The sequence below is a fragment of the Aythya fuligula genome, chromosome Z, assembly GCF_009819795.1.
Source record: "Aythya fuligula isolate bAytFul2 chromosome Z, bAytFul2.pri, whole genome shotgun sequence".
Classification (NCBI taxonomy): domain Eukaryota; kingdom Metazoa; phylum Chordata; class Aves; order Anseriformes; family Anatidae; genus Aythya; species Aythya fuligula.
The window spans coordinates 81762430-81783406 of record NC_045593.1 but is presented as its reverse complement, the minus strand read 5'-3'; the positions used below and the strand labels follow the sequence as shown (position 1 = coordinate 81783406).

Here is a 20977-nt window from a genome sequence, read left to right as displayed (position 1 = left end):
GTAAAAATAGTAACTGACCTCTCAAAGAACGGACTCAAAAAGTGGAGTAGCTATTAAAATCCTAAAATCACAGAATAACAGAATAGTTTGGCTTGGAAGGGACCTTAAAACCAATCCCCCAGCCCAGGGCAGGGACACCTCCCCCCAGCCCAGGCTGCCCCCAGCCCCATCCAGCCTGGCCTTGGGCACTGCCAGGGATGGGGCAGCCACAGCTCCTCTGGGCAGCCTGGGCCTGGGCCTCACCACCCTCTGAGGGAAGAATTTCCTCCCTGTATCTGATCTAAACCTATCTTTTTTGGGTTTAAAGCCATTCCCCTTGCCCTATCCCTACACCCCCTGACACAGAGTCCCTCCCCAGCTTTCCTGCAGCTCCCTTTAGGCACTGGCTGGCTGCTGTGAGGTCTCCCGGGGACCTTCTCCTCTCCAAGCTGAACAACCCCAGCTCCCTCAGCCTGGCTCCATGGGAGAAGGTTCTAAACTGCAGGTTCTAGAGTAATCTTGAAAATAAGAAGTCATTAAATAGATGCATTTTCATTATGAATGCACAGCTAGCATCAAAACCAAACTTTGTCCTGAGCCGCTTGAGCTGGCTCCTTCAAGAAATGTTTAAACCATTTTCTTGACACCACTGACACTGACAAAAGGAATTTGCTCAGTTACAGAAACTGGGTTTGGCTTATCCAAACCATAGAATCATGGAATATCCTGAGTTGGAAGGGGGCCATGAGGATCACCGCGCCCAACTCCTGGCTTCACACAGGACCACCCAAAAATTAAACCATGTGTCTGAGCATTGTCCAAACACTTGTTGCACTCCAACAGGCTCAGTGCCATGACTTTGGGCAGCCTGTCCCAGTGCCTGACCACCCTCTGGGTGCAGAACCTTTCCCTAACCCCCATCCTGACCCTGCCCTGTCCCAGCTCCATGCCATCCCCTCGGGTCCTGTTGCTGTTCCCAGAGAGCAGAGCTCAGCGCCTGCCCCTCCACTCCCCTCGTGAGGGAGCTGCAGGCTGCCATGAGGCCACCCCTCAGCCTGCTCTGCTCTGGGCTGAGCAAACCCAGGGACCCCAGCCGCTCCTCATACATCTTGCCCTCAAGACCCTTCACCGTCTCTGTTGCCCTCCTTCAGATGCTCTCTAAGAGCATCGTGGCCTTTGTATTTTGTAGCACCCAAAGCTGCACATAGTGCTCATGGTGAGGCTGCACCAGTGCAGCGCAGAGCGGGACAATCCCTTCCCTCGAACTGAAGCACTGTCCCAGCGAAGTGTCACATTCCTTTTTGTTGTCTTGGTACAAGCATAAGCAACATTCAAAGCTTCAAAAATACATTAATATTTAGTGACGATACAACTGGCATGGTTTCTTACCGACACAACTGCTGTGACGTTAGCAGGCTTCCCTGTTCTCTCGATTACAAGGCGTATAACAGTTGTACTTGTTTCATTAACTACAAATTCTGTTTGTCCACTGAACTTCACTTCTGTTTCTCCAGATGTGAAATGAATGAGTAGCAATAAAAGCAAATAAACTAATAAAGAATCAGAGGGCATCCCTATAGAGAAGAAAAAAAAAAAAAAAAAAAAAAAAAGAAGAAGAATTAAAAATAAATTGTGTATCTAAAACATGTAAAACAACCTCTGTTGGCCTTACCAATGCAGTCAACCTTTCTGGAAATGCTTCTGCAAATCCTTCAAATACCATGATTTTCTTGTAAACTTCAGAAATGAGACAAAAACAAGCACAGGTCTCAGCCACAATCAAGTTAGACAGCATAATTATCTTCTGGATTCAATTCTGTTTTCATAATTTTAATCTAATGATATTCTAAAAAACCTATATCGATGTTTTTCAAATGGAGGAATAAGTAGCTTTTAAGGAAAAAAAAAAATATATATATATATATATTTTTTTTTTTTTAAAGAAAAGCCACAACTGTTTTCATATCTAACCAACCAAAAATAACTTGAGGGTTTACAGTTCAATACTTCTTGTATTTTTTTTTTCCTTTTAATCTCTTTGATTCTCTTTAGAAATATAAATGAACTGGCATGAAAGGTGAAGACCTGGGTGTCTGCAGTCATCTCACAGACTGTTTTTGACATTTTATGGACCATGAAATGTTCTTAAACATTTGCATATTTACATGATGTTCTTTTGACTGCTTATCTCATGATTCTTTCACGTTCTCCTGTCATACAGAATTGCTGTGGCACATTTTACTGTGATCATAACCTTTACACAGACAGATACTTATTTTTATTTGTTTATGCACAATGTTTGGTTTTCTTTTCTCTTAAGATAAGACAACTTACACTAAGGTGGTTTATCTTTCTTACATCACAGATCAATTACATGATGTAACACATATTTTTAAGTTCCGGTGAGGTCATTAGGTATTAATACTCTTAAAGATGCATTTTTAAGAGGCTTTGGCACAACAAACTGGAAACAGATGCTATGTTATGCAGAAGCTCATATTGTGTACAGTGGGGATCAGAACTAAGCACTTGGACGTGGAATGGAGCAAATTTCTGCCATGAGATTCTGAGCAATTAATGAACAAACCAAGAGAACATTAAGACCAGAAAGTACTATGGCATGGATCTTTAATAGAATCAGTTCTTTCAGCACGTTTCTTTTAACTTGCAGTCACAATTTTATAATTTTAATTTTAAATCTCTGTACAAAAGATACAAATAATATCTGTGTGATTACATTTAAATAAATTGTCACTTTGCATAAAATTGTGCTTCCAAGTACTGTGTTTTTCAGGTTAATCTGTCAATGTCAATTGGATGAATTGTACAGAAAATACTCCATATCAATTATATTTAAGCAAAGCTGTGTTAGCAAGAACTCATCCTTATTACTTGTAACAGTTAATGAAAGTGCTGTCAGAAATGGTCAGAAGATTTTTTAAATTTATGAAAATTTCTGAAAATTACTGAAACATATTTTTTAAAGTGTATGTCAAATTTATAATCAGAAAACACTTCAGATCCAGTATGGATTTTAAGTCTTATATGTATGCACGCAGATAACGTTTATCTTCTACTGAACAGAGAACAAACTAGTCATCAGACAACTAAAATTATCAAAGCTTCAGAAAGAATTCAGGACTTTCTTTCTTCTTACAATAAAGTCTGTCTGGATAAGGGTTAATTTTACACTGTGGGGATTCAAAAATCTGCTTTCAGACAATTAAAGAACAGATGACATAAGTTGCAAATACAGACAAGAACACTAACAGTGTCTCTCAGAATTCTTATGAAATTGGTGGGATGACAATATCAGCTGACTTTAATTACTTGCAATAAAATGTTCACCTAGCTCCACTGAACATCACCGAGGGAGTAGGTTTGCAATGAAACTCAGTGCAAAAAATCAGGGCCAACCATTGAAAAATTTTACAATGTACTTAAAATGTGTTTCATTATTTCCATCAAGAAAGTCACACAGTAAAATAATTTTGCTGCAGAACTTCACACTGCTACAAACTGAACTTTTATTACCGTGAACACGGTCATTCAAGATCTCTCTGCTTTTTATTAAGAAGTAAATGCATAACAGACTTCCAGGAACAAAGTTTTTCCTACATGGTGATCTCTGTGGTGATGTTAGTGCAAAAAAATATTACCATAAGAAGCAAAGATGAAAAATACATTACAATAAAAATCAGGACTTAAAATCCTCCACATTTCAAAAGCAGACTCTATTAATCTGCAAGATTATTATTATTATTATTTATTATTTTTTTAATGTGGAACTGCTCAGAAAAATACAAGCTTTCAAGCCTGAAAGTGAACAGTTCCGTAACCTTTGTAAACTCCTAGACAATTACACTGTCTGCAAATGCAGGCATCATCCATACTAAACTGAGGAATTTGTTGACCTTTTAGCTTCAGCTGTTACCTTGTCATAGACTTCGCAAATATCTTCCCACGGTACATGCTTCTAGTAAGTAATACTGAAAACATGATCCTTCAGGGCAAGATTACAAAGTTTAGGATTACTTGAATTCTATTACTTCTACTAGAGAGCATTCTAAAACTATAGGATTACTCCTGTGGAACAAGAGAGGTTTCACAATCATACCATCAATTATTTAGTTGGTGCATATTCTTCCTTGTTACATTATTTGTACTAAGATTTACCTTGCACAGCCTGCCAAAAGTAATTTTTACTCTGCTGACATAAACTCAGCTTTGAAAAAAAAAAAAATGTAATATAGTAAATACAACATCAGACAAGACTTAGAGAATGCAGAACAAATTTATTCAAAGAGCCAAAAAGATATTTTAGGTCACAGTATTTTATTTTATTAAATATCAACTCAATTTGTGTACTAAATTCCTGGTTTTGCTACACAAATTTGTATTGGAACATAATTTGTTCCATGTTAACGGCAAAGCATAGAGTTCAGCAGAAGCCTTTGTAAAACCATGGATTAAAAAATGACTCTTCCCCACCTTCCTCACCCCAGTATATTGCTGGTAATTTTGATTTTTTTTTTCAAATGAAGCTGAAGCTGTAGTTCTTGTTCACTGCTAAGTTTTGGTAAACCATGCATTTGGAGGATCAGACAGACTGTCCTCTTTGATTCAGTTAAATTTCATTTTTTTCAATCGAGAATATTCAGTCCAGCTATTAATAAGATTAATGAATTAAAGTCTTTTTTTTTTTTTTTTTTTTTTTTTAACAACAACTAGTAGTGGGATATCATACACCTCCAGAATATCTGCAAGTCTATGGACCAATTCTATTACTGTGTTACTGGTTACTAAAGCCATCCCAAATAATGATTTGTTAAAATCATTAAAAATGATTAAAAATAATGTTTAAAAAAAGTAAAAAAAAAAGCATAAAAATAAGCAAAAATATAAAGCAGTATTATGTAATGAGATCTGGATGATCTCTTTAATGGGCTTATAATAAAGACACTTAGCATCAAAACCAAAGTAACTCTCCAACAAGTTACCTAGGCATTCTAATAGTATTAGAGAATTTTAAAAGTCTAAAAAGTACATTCTTCAGGATTATAATAAAAAGGCAAAGAAATCAAACTCAGTAATTGAGTAATGATCCCTAACTAATGTTTGCAATTTATAGCACTTTCTGAAGTGCAGTTATACTTCCCCTGACAAAGCAGACTCTTAGAATAGGACCCAGCATACACTGATTTAACACAGTAATTTCCACAGTAATGTCACAAATCATGTAAGCAATACCACTTCAATCTACTGTCCAGCTGTGGTTAAGGAGATGTAGGCTTGTGAAACTGCTGTTTCTCATAACTCATGAATCACCAAGATTAGCTTACTTTTTCCACTCAGTTTCTGGAACAAATATGGGATGAAGATTATAAACTTTATAAGGAGTGAGTGGTCTTTTCAGCAGACTTATATAAAGAATGGGAAGACTTTTCTGTTGAGTTTTACACTGGCTTTCATGCTTAATAAATAAAAACCCTCTAGAAAGTGAGGATAACCTGGGTGTTTTTAGTGAAAGATGAGGAAACCTATAAACCAGGGGCACATGCAAAGATTAAGAGAAACAAAAGGTCTGCAAAAGACTCTAAACCTGAAAAGCAGTAAGTAGAGGATGCCAGATATGAATCAGAGAATGGCAAAAGAAAGGGGAGCTCGCTAACGAAGCAGACAGAAAGCCTGATTAAGTACCCTGTCCCTCAGACTTGCCACTGCTGCTTGGCAGAAGAAACAAGCAAGCATTCTGAGGCAGGACCTCTCCAGCTCAGCAGCCACGGCTTGATTACCACTGCTCATCCCTGCACTGCTCATTGTAGATTTCTAAAGTCCACCGATGTGGCACAGCACAGCAAGCGAAGTCTGGTGCACTTTTCACTGCCTGTCCTTGTCTACTCCCCGTGATTACAAATCCCCAGCCAAGTAGAACATTCAAAAACTGGCATGCCTGGTACTTTGCATTGAGTACAGCATTACCGCCATCAATGGTTGCCAGACAGAAGTCTATTCACAGCAGAGATGTCAGCACCCAGCAGCATCTTTGGTTGAATACAATGAGAGAGAAATACATGTGCTCTTTCATATGTAAAGAGGAGATTCTCTGTAGCACGCTGGAACAGAACAGAGCAAGAAGTTTCACAAGGTCATTGCTCTCCCTGCACCTGTTGCAGAAATATATTAAAAGCCTGTGTATTATCAACATTTCTATTTTTGTCAGTTTCAGAACCACTGAAACTTACAACAGTTTTGATGAAAAACCTGGGAAAGCAGGAGAACTAGATTTGATGGTCTAAAATTCTACTTTATGCATTGTTGTGATGCCACATTGACACAAAAATCTCAGACTGTTGATGTGGGATTTTTTTTCAACATTGCTTCAATGTTCTCACAGTCCCCACATATTCAAAAAGGAGACACAAACACTGTGCATGCAAAATCTAGCATTTGGATAGTGGGCACTAACCAAGTGTTCACTTTTTTTTGTTTGTTTGTTTGTTTTGGATTTGTTTTTTGTTTGTTTGTTTCTTCATTTTTCTTTAGATGTGGGATAAGTTTCTCACTGTAACATGGACTAGAAAAGAGGGTTCCAAAACCACTATTATGAACAAATATCTGTGTGGTTTTTGTTTGTTTGTTTGTTTGTTGTTTGGTTGGTTTTTGTTTCTTTTGTGTTTTTTTCTTCGTCTTCAACATGCTTCAAGGTGAATAAAGCATGACTATTACAGTAAGTAACAACAACTAATGCTTTCTCTGCACCCCTTCTCACTCTGGTCTGCATGAACAGTTGCAGTGTTTCAGGCAAGAATCTGCTTCCATGATTCCCATGCATGTTATTTGGTGTCACTGACACTAATTCTCCAGAGTTTCCTGTCTTCTTCCTTACCATAAAAGCACTGTAGGTGTCTGCCCATCCTCTCCCTTTTTTACTAACATTGGAAAGTGTTAGACAGAGAATAAATGCAGACTACGAGGTGCCAAAACCCCATGTAATCTTTCAAGGTCCTGAAGTTTTAGGGCTCAGCTGCTTGCTCACAAGTTGCTGCCATGACCTTACCACAGCACAACCTCAAGTACTAAAAAGATGCATCTGCATCTGGGACACTGATATCAGATTCACCTGATCATTTGCTTTATAAGAATTTCAGGTTTTTTTTTTTTTTTTTTTTTTTTTTTTTTAATCTTATTATTGATGGCCAAATGTATCACCAGGAATGGTAATTATTGTACTGAAAATGGTAAACCTGGCAATGACAGAGCCCTGATGAGAAATTTAAATCATCTCCTCTTGTTAATAGATGCCACTAGGAGGAAAAAAGAGTAATAGGCCCAGAGCACCTCTTGCAAGTTTTCTGGCAGTTGCTTCATTTTGCTTCCTCAGAAGAATTTGAATGGATCTAAACTACACATTTGAATTTTAAGTTCTAAAGCACATAATAATTACTAGAGAACCCAGTTTTAACTCGTAAAGACTTTCTGAGGTAACCACTTGCTCCGCTTGTTCCCATTCAGAGCAGGGAATAAAAGACAAAACTAACAAGAAGCGCTGAATCCACTACTTCTGTGCAAACAGCATGCAGAGGGAATACAATCCTGTTCTACAAACATGTGCTGTTACCTTATAATTTGCTGGTCTAACAGAGAACCAGACAATAATTTTGAATAGCTGTAGGAGTCAGATTATTTTAATCCAAAGTAACTCTGATGAAATGACTCACAGTTATTAAGGTTACTTTATATTTAGAACACAAATCACAGCCTACTGAAAACAAACTTTGGCTGAAATCTGCTAATCAGAATGTTCAGAAAAACACCAGTAGGAAGCTGAATATACTCTAACTTGTACAGTTAATAAATAAATAATAATAAAAAAGTCCAGTAACACTGATTTCAGCTGCAGAACTTCAAATTTATTTTATGCAACTGAAGAGAATCTATTCACATCTAGCTCTAACTATACATGTATACCCTAACAAATCAATGTATTATTTTGGAATCATATATATATATTGTGATAGATATATATGTGTCATATATATATATACATTTATATTTATCATATAGTATAGGTTTAAGTAAAAGGCAAATCAATAAGTTTTCAGCTCCACCCCAGAAATTCTTTTCTACACATGTAAAAACAGCAGAGATCCTTCACTAACAGAGATCATTTTACAAGGTTATCCAGGGTCCGGGTTTTTATCTGTGGAATTCTGTCCACAGCACAGTTTGAAACACTCTAAGTAAGCTCTCACTCTTGTTCTCAAACAGTTTCTTGAATGACGAATGCAAGCAGATGCAACACAATAGAAAACAAAAAACTATGAAGATGCTTAGCACTCCCAAATCACACTTATGTAGAAGCAACTGCATGACTGAGGCTGTCTCAGGATCAGGCTCGTGCATATATGGTACAAGAAATCCAGCTGAGAAAGGTCTGCAGGCTTCAGTGAGGAACAAGCTATTTATTCTACTTGAGTAAAGATCTTATAATTTCCATTTGTATCTCCACTTCAGAGGTTTTTCTCATGTCCTCAACACTTAACAAATTTTTAGAACTTGTGAGCCAAGGACAAAAACTACCACAGCGTCAAGTACCTAATACTTGTCCTGAATGAAGTACTGTGGCCTGAATGAATAGCATATATCAGAATAAGTAATTTGGGCATTCTGCAACCTGCTGGTCATTTTTCTCATACTGAGAACCAAAAATAGAATGGCCTGTTTTGTAATAGCACTGCATGCATAATCTGAATAATCTTGCAATAAAAAAATCCATAGGGTACAGAACAGTAAATTATAGCCTGACGGTGAGGATTAGATGGCATTATGTGAGATATACTGACAGAAGAATTATGGCTATCCACAGTGGATCCTGACAAGTTAATACGCATTTATGAGCCAAACAGTATTTTAATGGGTTGACTAGTTATTAGAATAAATGTCTGAGTTATTCTTGATTTCATAAAATCTTATTACTAAATATGAAAACATTTATACTAAATTTAAGAAGTATATACAAACAAACTTCATTTCTACAGTTAACTGTAATCATTTGTTATTAGATGGCAGCAGAGAATGCTGCTTTTATTACGTATTTGTATTTTACAAAGTCCACCACAAAGACTTCTTTCTGTGTAAGTAAAAACGTATTTGTATCATTTTCCAAAAGAATTGTAGCACAAGGCTTTCTCTCTAATCTATATTATGGATTAATCCCTTAAATATGGGCAATGCATTTTTAAATAAAACACATGGTAAAGTATTTGTGTGCTGAAGAGAACCCCCAAAGCAAAATTTGTTTGGGTTCAAAGACTTCTCACACTATCTTTCTCATGTATTGTGGTTCCCTTGGCTTTTCTAAACCTTTTAACCTATGTCACAATTTAATAATCACTATTTAATAATTATAATCATTCCCTTATTAACTGGGTATTTCTTTTCCTTGTTCTAAGGCACCCTGTAGCTCAAGACAAGGAAATCTCTTTGTTGATTAGTTATTTAAGACCAGCAACAATAACTATGCTGGAAAGAAAGGTGCTTTGAGAGGATTACACACAGCTAGTTCTCAACAGCACCAAGCGGAGAGCAGCAAATTACAAACCCAAGTACTTCATTGCATGTAACCAAATTGGCTGGTTGAAATGCTAATTGCCTTTCAGCAAAGCTAAAGACAGACAGGGGACCCTGTGCTTCACAGAATGACATGCATTTTTTATCCCACTTCTACACCATTGTCTTGCTGAGAATTATTCAAAATCTATTCTTAAAGGTAGCTCTTTTCCTAACCTTTAAAAATGTGGGAAATTTCTAAAGCTCTAACCAATACTTCAGATCTGTTGGTCTGCCAAACCCATAACAGATGGCTGAATTAAGGCCACGTTAAATCCTTAATGAAGCAAAGCTTGGAACAACTCACAGCAGTAACATATTGGACAAGTCCATGATAAGTGACTGAGGAGAATAAAGTTTCTTTTGCTATCTAAAAATGAGACTTGGAATTATACTCTGAGAAAGCTGTATCAGATGTGAATGAGATAACCAAGCAAAAATCTCTTGGTGCATATATATACGTAAAAAATTCTCATGTTATTCTCAAGAAAATTCTGTGTTGGACTTGTCTACAGTTTACAACAAAAGCTGCAATGTTCACGGAAAGTATTTTCTCTGTTGCTTAATGTAGCCACCAAAATTTAGGCTGTTAGATAGGCCTGTTTAAATAAGTACAATTTTATCCCAAGAGTGACCTTAGTTTGGACTTACAAATTATCTTAGTAAAAGGAATTAAAACTAGCTTTATTTTTTTTTTTCAGAACTCCCTGTTTTCAAATTATTTCTGCAAGTTGCCACAAATACTCATGTATACACTCAATCTTGAAAATGCTTTTTCAAACAATGTATTTTCCAGTGGGTTTATTCACTCAAAGTGTGGCTTTGACAAGTGAGGCTTTGTAGAAATGGTATCATCTGTGATTCAATGGTACCTTTTGGAGTTAAAAAAGGAAGCAGCGGATCCTCCTGGAATAAGATAAATGAATGGCACATAACATCAATTCCCTCTATTCCTCCCGCCCTGTTCCTTCCATCCTAAAAAACAGTATTATATTCCTTTTTGAAACACACAGAAAGAACTCTTGAACTTCTGGAACTATGATGGACACCTACAATCTGCAGCAATGAGGTATTACATCACATCGTGGTTGTATCCAACAATGACTTATACCTAAATCCGCCATTCCCGTAGAGCTGAAACGCAAGCACAATTTACACAAATGAGTAAAACCAATCAATAGGATTACACCTGTAAAAATAGCTATGTATGTGATTATATCTTTGGAAGGTCAAGGCCTAATACTCCCTGAGAAAACAATTTCACCATGATCGTATTTTTTCTTGCCCACCTACATATTTTAATTTCCTAGATAACAAGTTATAAATGGATCTAAAACCAAGAACAGGTTTGGAAGAGGCTGGCCAAAATGTAACGAAACAAAACAAAAAAAAACAGAGAGATGGGTTATCTACCAATAAAATGAAGCTAAATTGCATCAGACATCCAATAATGCCGAGAGTTGGATACATAGGTTACTTCCCAAAACACCTGAGGCTAAAAAAGTCCAGATGTAGCTAAAACAAATGTTAGTTCTTCCTCTTTTTCAAATGTTGTGCTTCAAGTGTCATATACTTTTCCACTGAGTTTTCAAAGAAGAATTCTTAAATTATTTTTTTTTAAGCTTATAGGCCATTACTATGAAGTTCTCCTAAAAAAATACAACAATTAATTATCACCTCATTTTTACCATGTTTTAATTCTGAACAACTATGGTAGTTATGCAACAACAAATCACTTTTTAGAGTTGATTTCTGACCATCAATGTTTTTCACCCAAAGTGCCTTAAATTCTTTGTGTCTCATGACCGAGATCCTTACAGTTCTCTGTAGCTATATTTGGCTTTAGTGCTATACATTAAAGGTACATGCTTTCAGGGCTTCTGCAACAGCTCAGTTTAAGTCATTGAAACACTCATGCGATAAATAAAATATATACGTAAGTATTTGCAGACACAAGCTCTCATTTTTTTTAATGGAAGTCCAAAGGCAAAATAAATAAACAAGTAAATAGAGGCCAAATGCCATGAATATTGGAGGTCTTAATAGGTATGTTTCTTTCTGAATCTTTTATTCAGATGAAGCTCAGAACAACTTCCAAGAGAAGAAATCCACTGTAGGTTTGGTTGTTTTAATGGTAAATCTTACTCACTAGGAACATCTTTAAACCTCATGCTGTATTGTTTTTCAGCCTTAAAAACTCTGGCAGCACAAATAAATTGTCCAGTCCAAATTCTTACAAAAGCAAATGTAATTTTTCCCATTGATCACCATGTAAGCAGGACACAGACAATTGGTGCTAATTATTTCACTTACTAGTTCACAAATTTGATAAATGCCATTGATTTTTTAAAGTAAAATTATTAAAACACAGAAGTACATGCTATAAATGAATAATAACATAAACATTAGTTATAATACTTAGTAATTAAAAATAGCACATCCTTGAAATACGTTAGCTTTCATATTAACAACTATTTGGTCATTTCAATTCTGAACTTAATACTCTACAAGTGATTTTATTTCCTCAGGAATCTGGTTGCCCTTTTCACATGGAAACGAATACATTTAGCAGGAGAAAGCTTGTTTTAGGCTTCAGGGACAGACAGACAGTTTTCTAAATATATCACATTCTGCCTTTAGTTATTAAACTGCCCTTACGGTAGATTCTCAAAATGCGTATTATTTAACTGAAAGACTCATTCTAGAAGATGGGTACAAAGCGTAACAGTTAAAAATAAATATTAGAAAAAAAAAAAAAAAAAAAGAACAATTTTGGCTTCTATATAATGAGTAAGATTTTAAAAAATCACATGTTGTTTCACATCAGTATTTTAAAGCAATCATAGTCTCATGAAAAAACAATGAATGATGTTTGGTAGGCAGTTTATTATCTTTGCTAGCCAAAGCAAATTATGCAATGTTTTAAATTGGCTCAGCATATCAAAAGCTACAAGCAGATTAAACATTTCCAATTGTTACACTTATGCCATATTTTTAATCGCTAACCCACTTAAAACTCATTTCTTATCGGATGATGGTTTGAAAAAATTCATCCTGACTTTAAATCCACTTTTGCAATACACCGTGCGTAGCAAACTCCCCCACTTATTTCTCACCTAATTAAACCAACCTAACATCTTGTGCATTTTTAAGAGTTAAAAATCGCCAGTTGGATCACCTCAGACCGAGTTTCATCCTTATACGATCTCCCGAGAATAGGATTTTCCATTGGAAAGATTATTGCCTCCACCTGCCCTCCTCTGCTGAGCAGAAAGAGGAGCTGCTGGAAGAAGAGAAACCTTAGCACACTTTTCCTATCCAGCAGCCACTCGTGGGTGAGCTGCACGCTCGCTGTCTGCTGCCGGGTGAGCCATGCCTCTGCTGCAACAGGTGCTGCTGGCACAACTCCGGAGCTGGAAAGCCAAGATCTCTGCTGCTGATAGAGGATGCTCCAAAAGCACCTACCACCTCAATCCGGAGACACCAGACCTACCTAGACCCGGGGACATGGACATCTGCCGCTTCAGGACTCGGCGAGCCGCCTGCACACACTCACTGTCACGCAGGCATTATGCATTCCCGTCTCCTACTCCTCCCTCCTCTCCGCACAGCGTCCAGCAACTCTCCTCCCTCTTCTGACTCCTGCTGCCTTCACGCTGCTCTAGAGATAAAAGGGGGTGGGATGGCAGAGGACAACGTTTTTCAAACCTCAGCAATTGCCCCTGTGCTGATGTGGCTCAGACACAGCCAGACTAGGGCTGCTCTGTTTAATTACTGAGGGCAGCAATTAAACAGGTTTTGCTCAGGTGGTGACAGATTTGGGGTTCAGGATTCGGGACCAGGACATGCAGCTCATCACAGCTACGCAGTGCCGGGCAGGGGTACTCAATTTCCACCCCTAAATCAAGCATTCTAGATTCAGTAATTTCTCCAATATCTAATTCCTCTTTTATGGTCACCCACACTTCAACAAATCCAGAGCCACTGCTATCCCTCACAACAGAGACGCAAAGACACAAAGGCAGCAACCAGATCTTGCCAGTGATTGCTCCCCAAACTCCCCAGTTCTCCCACTGTATGCTAAACAAGGACCAAAATTCCTACTTTTCGAAATAAATGAAATAAATAAGATTAAAGAAAATAAAAATAAAATTTGCATCTAAGCCCAAACCTGTAAAATACTGAATTCAGATGAAGTCTCACTTAGTCCCATTTACGTGATCTTTACTATAGCTCCAGAGCCTGTGAGGCAGCTACTAGCTCTCAAAAAGTGGAAATGCTATTGCAAACTAATGCAGCAGCAACATGATTTCAGGTAGGCTGAATCCTGCCAGATGCATTAACACCGCCAACACTCCCTGCATCTCGTGTACAAATTGAAACTATTCTGTCAAATTTCAAAAAGCATTGATTATAATTCCAATGAACCCCAACTCGCAGTACATGCCTAATCTATAACACTACACAACCATGTGTCAGGTGCTTCAAGTTTGCTTTTTTCTTTTCTTTATTTATTTTTGGTCCCAAATCCTCTGTTACCAAAACACAGTAGTCCTAAGTATTTAGCAAAATTGTAGCTTTGACACAACTGGGTGCAAAATCAATGCAAAAACATGCATTTAGTGTGTGAATCTTTACAGATGAATTTAAAAAAACAAAACAAAACAAAACAAAACAAAACAAAAAACTATGTTGCTTATCAGTGTTGAATAAACAAAATGTAATGGAAATTCCTGTTTTGATATATGTTTGCAAGATATATTTAGAAATGAATCCAAATATAACTCCAGCTTAATTTTAGATATACTCACAGGCTTATTTCACAAACAGCACACTTACAGAAAGGGTTGAGGGAAATGCTGAGGACAAAAAAGGATTCTGCCCTTAATAAAAGCTGGATGATATTTGCACAGTTTGCTATAGTTTACTGAGAACTAATTTCATATTAGCTTCTTTTGCTCTATTTTTAGCTTATTTGGAGGACATGGAATATATGGAAAAAAAATCAAAAAAGATAAGGATCTAAAAGACTGCAGGCCTTGTAATTAGTCTGGTCATTATGTCAATACTGTGTCAAGTTGTGTATTTCATAGTTCAGGAATACTGTAAGTAAAGTGGAAAAGACAAAGAAGATGTTAGAGAATGATGAGAGGTTTCAGAAATTACTTCGTAAAAGGCTCAAAGACCCCAAGAAGTATTCATCTTACAAAACTAAACTTAGAAATGCTTCAGGGTGTAAAGCCTTCCTGCCAACAGCAGATACTTAGTCTCACCTAGTCACATAGCAGGCTGGAATAAGCTGCCTCCAAGAGGTGTTTGTCTATATCCCCTGGCTAAAGAGGGAAAGCAGGTAACTGTCTTTGACTGGGCACTTAGACTTTTGGATAATCAAATTAGGTAATGTTAGGTGAGACGGATCTCTGTACTCTGTATGCAAATGAACATTGAAAAATAAAAATCTGTACAGTAACACAGAAGCATAGGTGAATTAATGTACAAAGACAAAACTATATATTAATACCACAAATATTTTCCAGTTGTTTCTACTCTTCTAATACAGTTTCAGCTTGCATTATTTCATGTTGTCCTTTGTCTTACAGTTTCTTGGGAAGCAAAGTGACCCTATATTCAGTTTGGCTCCCACGAGCAGCTATCCAGCTGCCCTGTATCAGAGGGATTGACTTAATAACCATCAGTCCCCAATTACAGCAGAGCAGTGAACATTAAATGTTTCTAATTATTGAGATTGAATACACAGGAAGAGGCTGAGAACTCAGAGTTGGGCTCACTATCTCACAGGAGTAGTTTCACTGTAACTTTCAGATTTTCAACAAAACTGCATTCTGATCTGAAATGATTGTCCTACCCTCTCCACTCGATTTGCAGTACTCTGTGTTTTCTCTGGATCCCTAAGGAATTCCTGATTAGTTTTTATATTTTATTTTCACCGTAGCACTCCAGAGACCCATGCTTCCCTTTGTTGCACACCAGCGTAAGACGGGGGGCGCCCATGGGATTTTGTCCGCGGTGCTCCTCACCCAGCTGGAAGGTTATTGATGATTGACATGGGACACTCCGCACGCACTTGGAACAACTCAGCATGCTGCCCACACAGCACTCTCACCCCTTACAAATGTCAGGAATAAACAATTGGGCCTGGTTTTGGACCCACAATGGATCTGGCATTGCACAGAACTATGCCTTCAGGTCAGCCTTAACTCCTCTTTTCAATAAAAGCAGTAAATAAGGTGTACTAAGTACACCCCTCAATTCTTTATTTGTTTGGATTTCCTTTGGTTGGAATTCATTAAAACTCTGCACGTTAAAAATGGCTCTGCTGTGGGTAAACCAATATTGAAAGCAGCAGCAATAGAATCAATAGACTCCAGTTTGTTTGTTTGTTTTGAAATCTTGCCTTTTCCCTTCATTGGCATCATCTGAAAGGAAAGATCAGTGAAGAGGGAGTTAAAAGAAGAAACAAATCCCTGAGAAGGAAAGTTGGACTTAAAGGAGCAAGAAGAAAAAAACGAAAACAAAGGGCTTCAGAAGGGAGCATTTTCTCTTCTTGTTTACATTTTTGTTTCTATTTATAAAGCAGATTTCTGTGTTGTGTGAATATGAAAGCCATTTGGCTTTCAGTCACAGTATTGCAATCTTTATATACTATTAGAAAGCAAAAAGAATTGCTGATAGTAAAGTTTGTTGAATATCTCTAAATGCCACAAAACTGAGATTTCATTAAAGCTTCTCAACTGTTAAAATTTTTTTCACTGTATAAAAAAGTTTTGCTTTCACCTGAGTGAGGCTTCCAAGCTTCAAAATTCGGGGATGAATACTTATTTGGACATAAGTAGCAAACAAGTAAATCCTGAGAGTTTTGAAGTATTAATCCTGCACAGACATGGCTCTGTCGTTTACCTTTCCTGGTACTGCAGCTGAAGCGGACTGAACTACTCTGAGTGAGGAACACAGGCATGTGCAGAGGTCTTTCATAGATCAATACTGAATTAAAATACATCAGACACCAGTTAACTTTACTTTTTGATTGTTTATTAATGAATCACTTGCAATACAGTGGAGCATTTCAAAAATACCTAACATCCATCAGATGCTGTTCTGATTAATTCTAATGTATTGGTAGAGCAGGGCCTGATTTTGCTCCTCCATTCACAAAGTAATTGGCAAGATACAGATGATGTTCTTGTAAGAAATGCCTTTTTTCTTTGTTTGTTGTTTTGCTTTCTTTTTGTTTTAAAGAAAGAGGATTTTCTTTGAACAATACTTCATGGTAGTAAGTCTCTTTCAAATGGATTCCTGCAAGCAAGACCATTATTAAGAATACCACAGACCACCACAAGCTCTTAAATTCTTCCCTGTGTGGTTGTCGTTTCATATTTGATTCCATATAGATAACTGTTTGGTTGGCTGATATCTAGGCTGATATTCCCTGCATGATTACTTCCTCTCAATGTGATTTACAGCGGGAAGCAGATCTAACTGCAGTGTTGAAAGAAATGGCAGCCAGAAAAGAAATGGCAGCCAGAACATAACTCTGCTAGCTTAGTCTCCAGGAACTATGCTCCAACTCATGCTGTGGGAGAAAGCAGGACTGACTGAGACTCCTATTAAAGAGGTGTGCTCACCTGTCTGAGAGGCTGAATAGTCTGTTTGTCAAGCTTCTGACCATAGCAGCTTAGGATCGCATTTGTGTTTTCTGTTCTTCAAGATTTAAACAGATTTCTTATTAATTTCCTCTTCTCCTCTAGCTGCGCTCTCTGAAGAGTCCTTTCTAGCTATCCCCACCCTGAGGAAATGCACAACCATGATCATGTATCACCTGATTAGAAGTACCAAATACTTGCACTGCTCTCTTTCCTGAACTGCTTCCATGAACTTCTTCATGGGCTGGGAATGCTTTAACATTAAAATCTTTAATTTACTGGGAAATTTCCTGATGAATAAACATATCCATGAAGAAGCACGAAGTAAACAAATACAAATAGAGGATACTGCATAAGTAAGTTTGAGTGTGACATTTCTGCCTCAGTAGTCAATGCCTGACTGATGAATGTGCAGATGGTTTCAAATAAAGTCAGGTTTTGATCCTCTGTGTTTTGGAGATGTCCAGAATTTAAGACAAAGAAAAATGAGAACTTCTAAGTGGACTGGTCTCTTATTCTCTTGATAAAAAAAAAAAAAAAATCAACTTCCTGTGATTAGTTAAGCAAAGGTTAACCTTTTCATGGCACTGCTCCTTTCTGATACACTGCCAGAGCATACTGATATTAGAGTTGACAAAGAGCTTTTAACTGAAGAAAAAAATAAAAAAAAAGAAAAAGAAAAAAAAAAAAGGATTTCTAATATCATGAAAGAAAAGTAAATGTTCCATGGCATCTGTTCATGGGAAGTTGCTATATTTTAACACATTTTATAGCAGAAATGTTATTCACCTAATCATGACCTTTTATTATTGAATTTGGTTATATATTTGACAAGACTCACAAAAAATCAGATGACTTTTAAAGAAATGTTACTATAAATATGTTCAAGTGTAAAACACTGAACTAATAATGAGAAAGTAAGCCCTTTGCTTCTACTTAACGCATCCCAGATTTGGTTGATCAAAGTTGCAGCATGCAATTCTGACACAATTTATGTCATGACACAAAGAGAATGCCATCTCTGAAGAGATGGTTTGGTCTTAAAAAGCTCAGTGGCTCCTTTCAAACCCCAGTGGGAACTTACTGGCTTGTAGGTCACATGGAGAAACAGCAAGAGGAGGACTTGGCATGGGTTGTCTGCCTGCTCTTCTTGTGCCGTTATTGTTGCTAAATAAAGTTGCAGTCTTGTTTCTTCAAATGAAGTGTGTCCAGTTCCTCATTTGCAGCATGCTTCAGACAATGTAGATAGTATGCAACAAGTCAGGAGCTTTCTCATAAAACATCCATCAAATTACTGAAAATGCACAACTTGAGAGCATGTCAAACGCTAGACTGAAATTGAAAAACAATGCTTACCAGAATTGCATTGTTCTGAAGGAAAAGCATAGCAAAAATATTAAAGGCTGTCCATAAGCTCTTTTATCTGTATTGCTCTTAGCTTCAGAGTCCTCCAAAAGTATTTCAATCTAATTAACAGAAAAGCAAAAGGGTTTCCAGCTACTGACTGACTTTCCCAAGTCCTGATAGATATTTTTTCTTCCTTTCAAATAAGGAGAAAACCCTACTTGGAAACACAAATAATTTACATTTTTTGACTTGAGAGTTGATTCTCTTTTTTTCTGAAATCCTGTAAGTGAAAACTTTAAGTGTTTTCCCATCTGTGGCTTACTTTCCCCCCTTGAGACCAAAGGGATATTACTTGAATAAATGTGTAGGTTAAGTATCCCAAATAAATGGGATACTTCCTAAGGAAAGCAATAAGTCCAGAACTATCCTACAGCTCTATGAATTTATCTTACTGACTGCGGAAATCCTGCCGTCCAATATGGCTGTAAAATGGTGTCTGCAAAGGAGCACTGCAACATCTGAGCACTCAACAGCTGGGAGTGATCCTGGGGACCCTCAGACATGAGGAAGAAAAAAACAAACAAACATGAATTGGTAACACAGAGGACAAAACTCACTCTTTTCAGAGTTGGTCTGCAAGGGGAAGACTCTCTTCAAACATCCTTTCAGTTTGTCCTGAGCAACATCCAAGGCCTTCAGGATTTCTTTCTCTAAATGTAATGCTTGATCTGCAACATTTTTAAGCTAATGAAACAACTATTTGCCATTATTTTTTATTCTTTCCTTAAAGTTATTTCTTTAAAACTATGAACTATGAAACTATTATATATTATCCTTTTCCCTGTGACACCTGAAACTTGAGTACAAAAGACACAAGATGGAAAAGCAAATATCTTGATTATGCTATACTGTAAAGCACCCTAAAACACTTGCATCTAAGTTGTATACGTGATTTTTTATTCCACATCTAGGTATTGCAGTAGTTTATGCAGGGATGCAGCAACATCACTTGATACAAAAATATTCCTAGAAAAACGTAATTCATTTAACGCTGTTATGAAACACACTCCCACATAGCCATTTCATTTATCAAAAACACCAAAAGTTGGAGGCAGCGCAGACAAGCGATAAAAAGGCTCAGTGAGAATGGGATACACGAAGGAGAGAATACTGAAATGCACGTCTCGGGTATACAGTATAAACCAACAAAAACCATATTGTTCAAAATCTGTATAAGATCAGCTAGCTTGATCTTTTAAAGTTGCTTCCAGTTTCTGCCCACCATGTGTGGTGCTTCCCTGTGGTTTGTTATTTTACTTCAATGGCAGAGGGAGGAAACCAACAAAGCTCAGTAACCATACTGCATAGCACAATGTAACCATGGAAGCATTTGTCCACTTGTCAGAGCCTCTCCAGAACGATTCAGCCATTCATTTCATTGAATCAATATTGAAGCTTTTAAGATTTATTACTAGAGGGTGGAGGAAAACTAATAAAACAAATTCCTTGTTGCTTCCCATTAAATACATCTTGTCACAGTAGGCTTATTAATACCTTGTAAACACTTTACTGATGTCGTGTGGGCTACGTTACTGTCTCTCCTTACGGGGGGATTACTCCTAATGTATTTGCATTAACATGCCTGATACACGGTGAAAGAACTTAAAGGTTTTTGACACATTCTGCTGTCTCGTATAGAAGCTGAATCGAATGGAAGGACAAAAGCTGTAAGAAAACATGGGTGAAGGGAATCTCCTTTAAAATTCATGAAAATGCCCCCCGATAAAATGTTTCTATGTCTATTAGAGCACTCCTTTGATTTACATCATAAACGGGACGTTTGTAACCATATCTTAAATGCTTAAAAAGTTGAATGGGATGATTTATTTTAGAATTACTTTAATAGTTGTTATACATTAAAGTATGGTGAAAATATATTAAATTAGCATCAATTCTTATCTAATAACGACTGATAAAGGCAAAGTTGAAAACAACATATCTTGAATGAAAAGCACAACTAAACATCCTAGACTGCAGATTGCTGTAGCACGACATTTTAATTTGTTATCAACTTTATACTGAAAATGTGAAGAAAAAAAGCAAAAGGCATAGCAAGAAGTTAAAGTATAATTACTATTACTAATATCAAAATCAGAGAGTGTAGTTGAACAGTTTACTTTATACTAGTATACCATTACAAGGGAAAGCTGAAGCACCTTAACCACAAATTACACATTTTTATCAATATATCAGGCTGCGAATGCCATACCTGTTAGTATATTAAAGCTCTTCAAGACTATGAATTAGATCCTGCTTCATCAGGTCAAATCTCCCTTCTCCTGCTCCAACTCCTTTCTAATATTCGCTCTTCCTTCTGC

The 20977-nt window shown here is 37.0% G+C and overlaps 1 protein-coding gene across 1 annotated transcript in view; it reads right to left on the bottom strand.

Moving 5' to 3' along the window:
* Nucleotides 1-13141, bottom strand: part of ADGRV1 (adhesion G protein-coupled receptor V1) — a 286177-nt gene extending 273036 nt beyond the window's left edge. Inside the window, exons 1-2 of the mRNA XM_032206748.1 lie at nt 13085-13141; nt 1369-1553 (exon numbers count right to left, since the gene is read on the bottom strand). Of these exons, the coding sequence (XP_032062639.1) occupies nt 1369-1553; nt 13085-13106 (207 nt within the window). The 5' untranslated portion in view covers nt 13107-13141. The remainder of the gene's footprint in view (nt 1-1368; nt 1554-13084) is intronic.
* Nucleotides 13142-20977: the final 7836 nt, after the last annotated feature.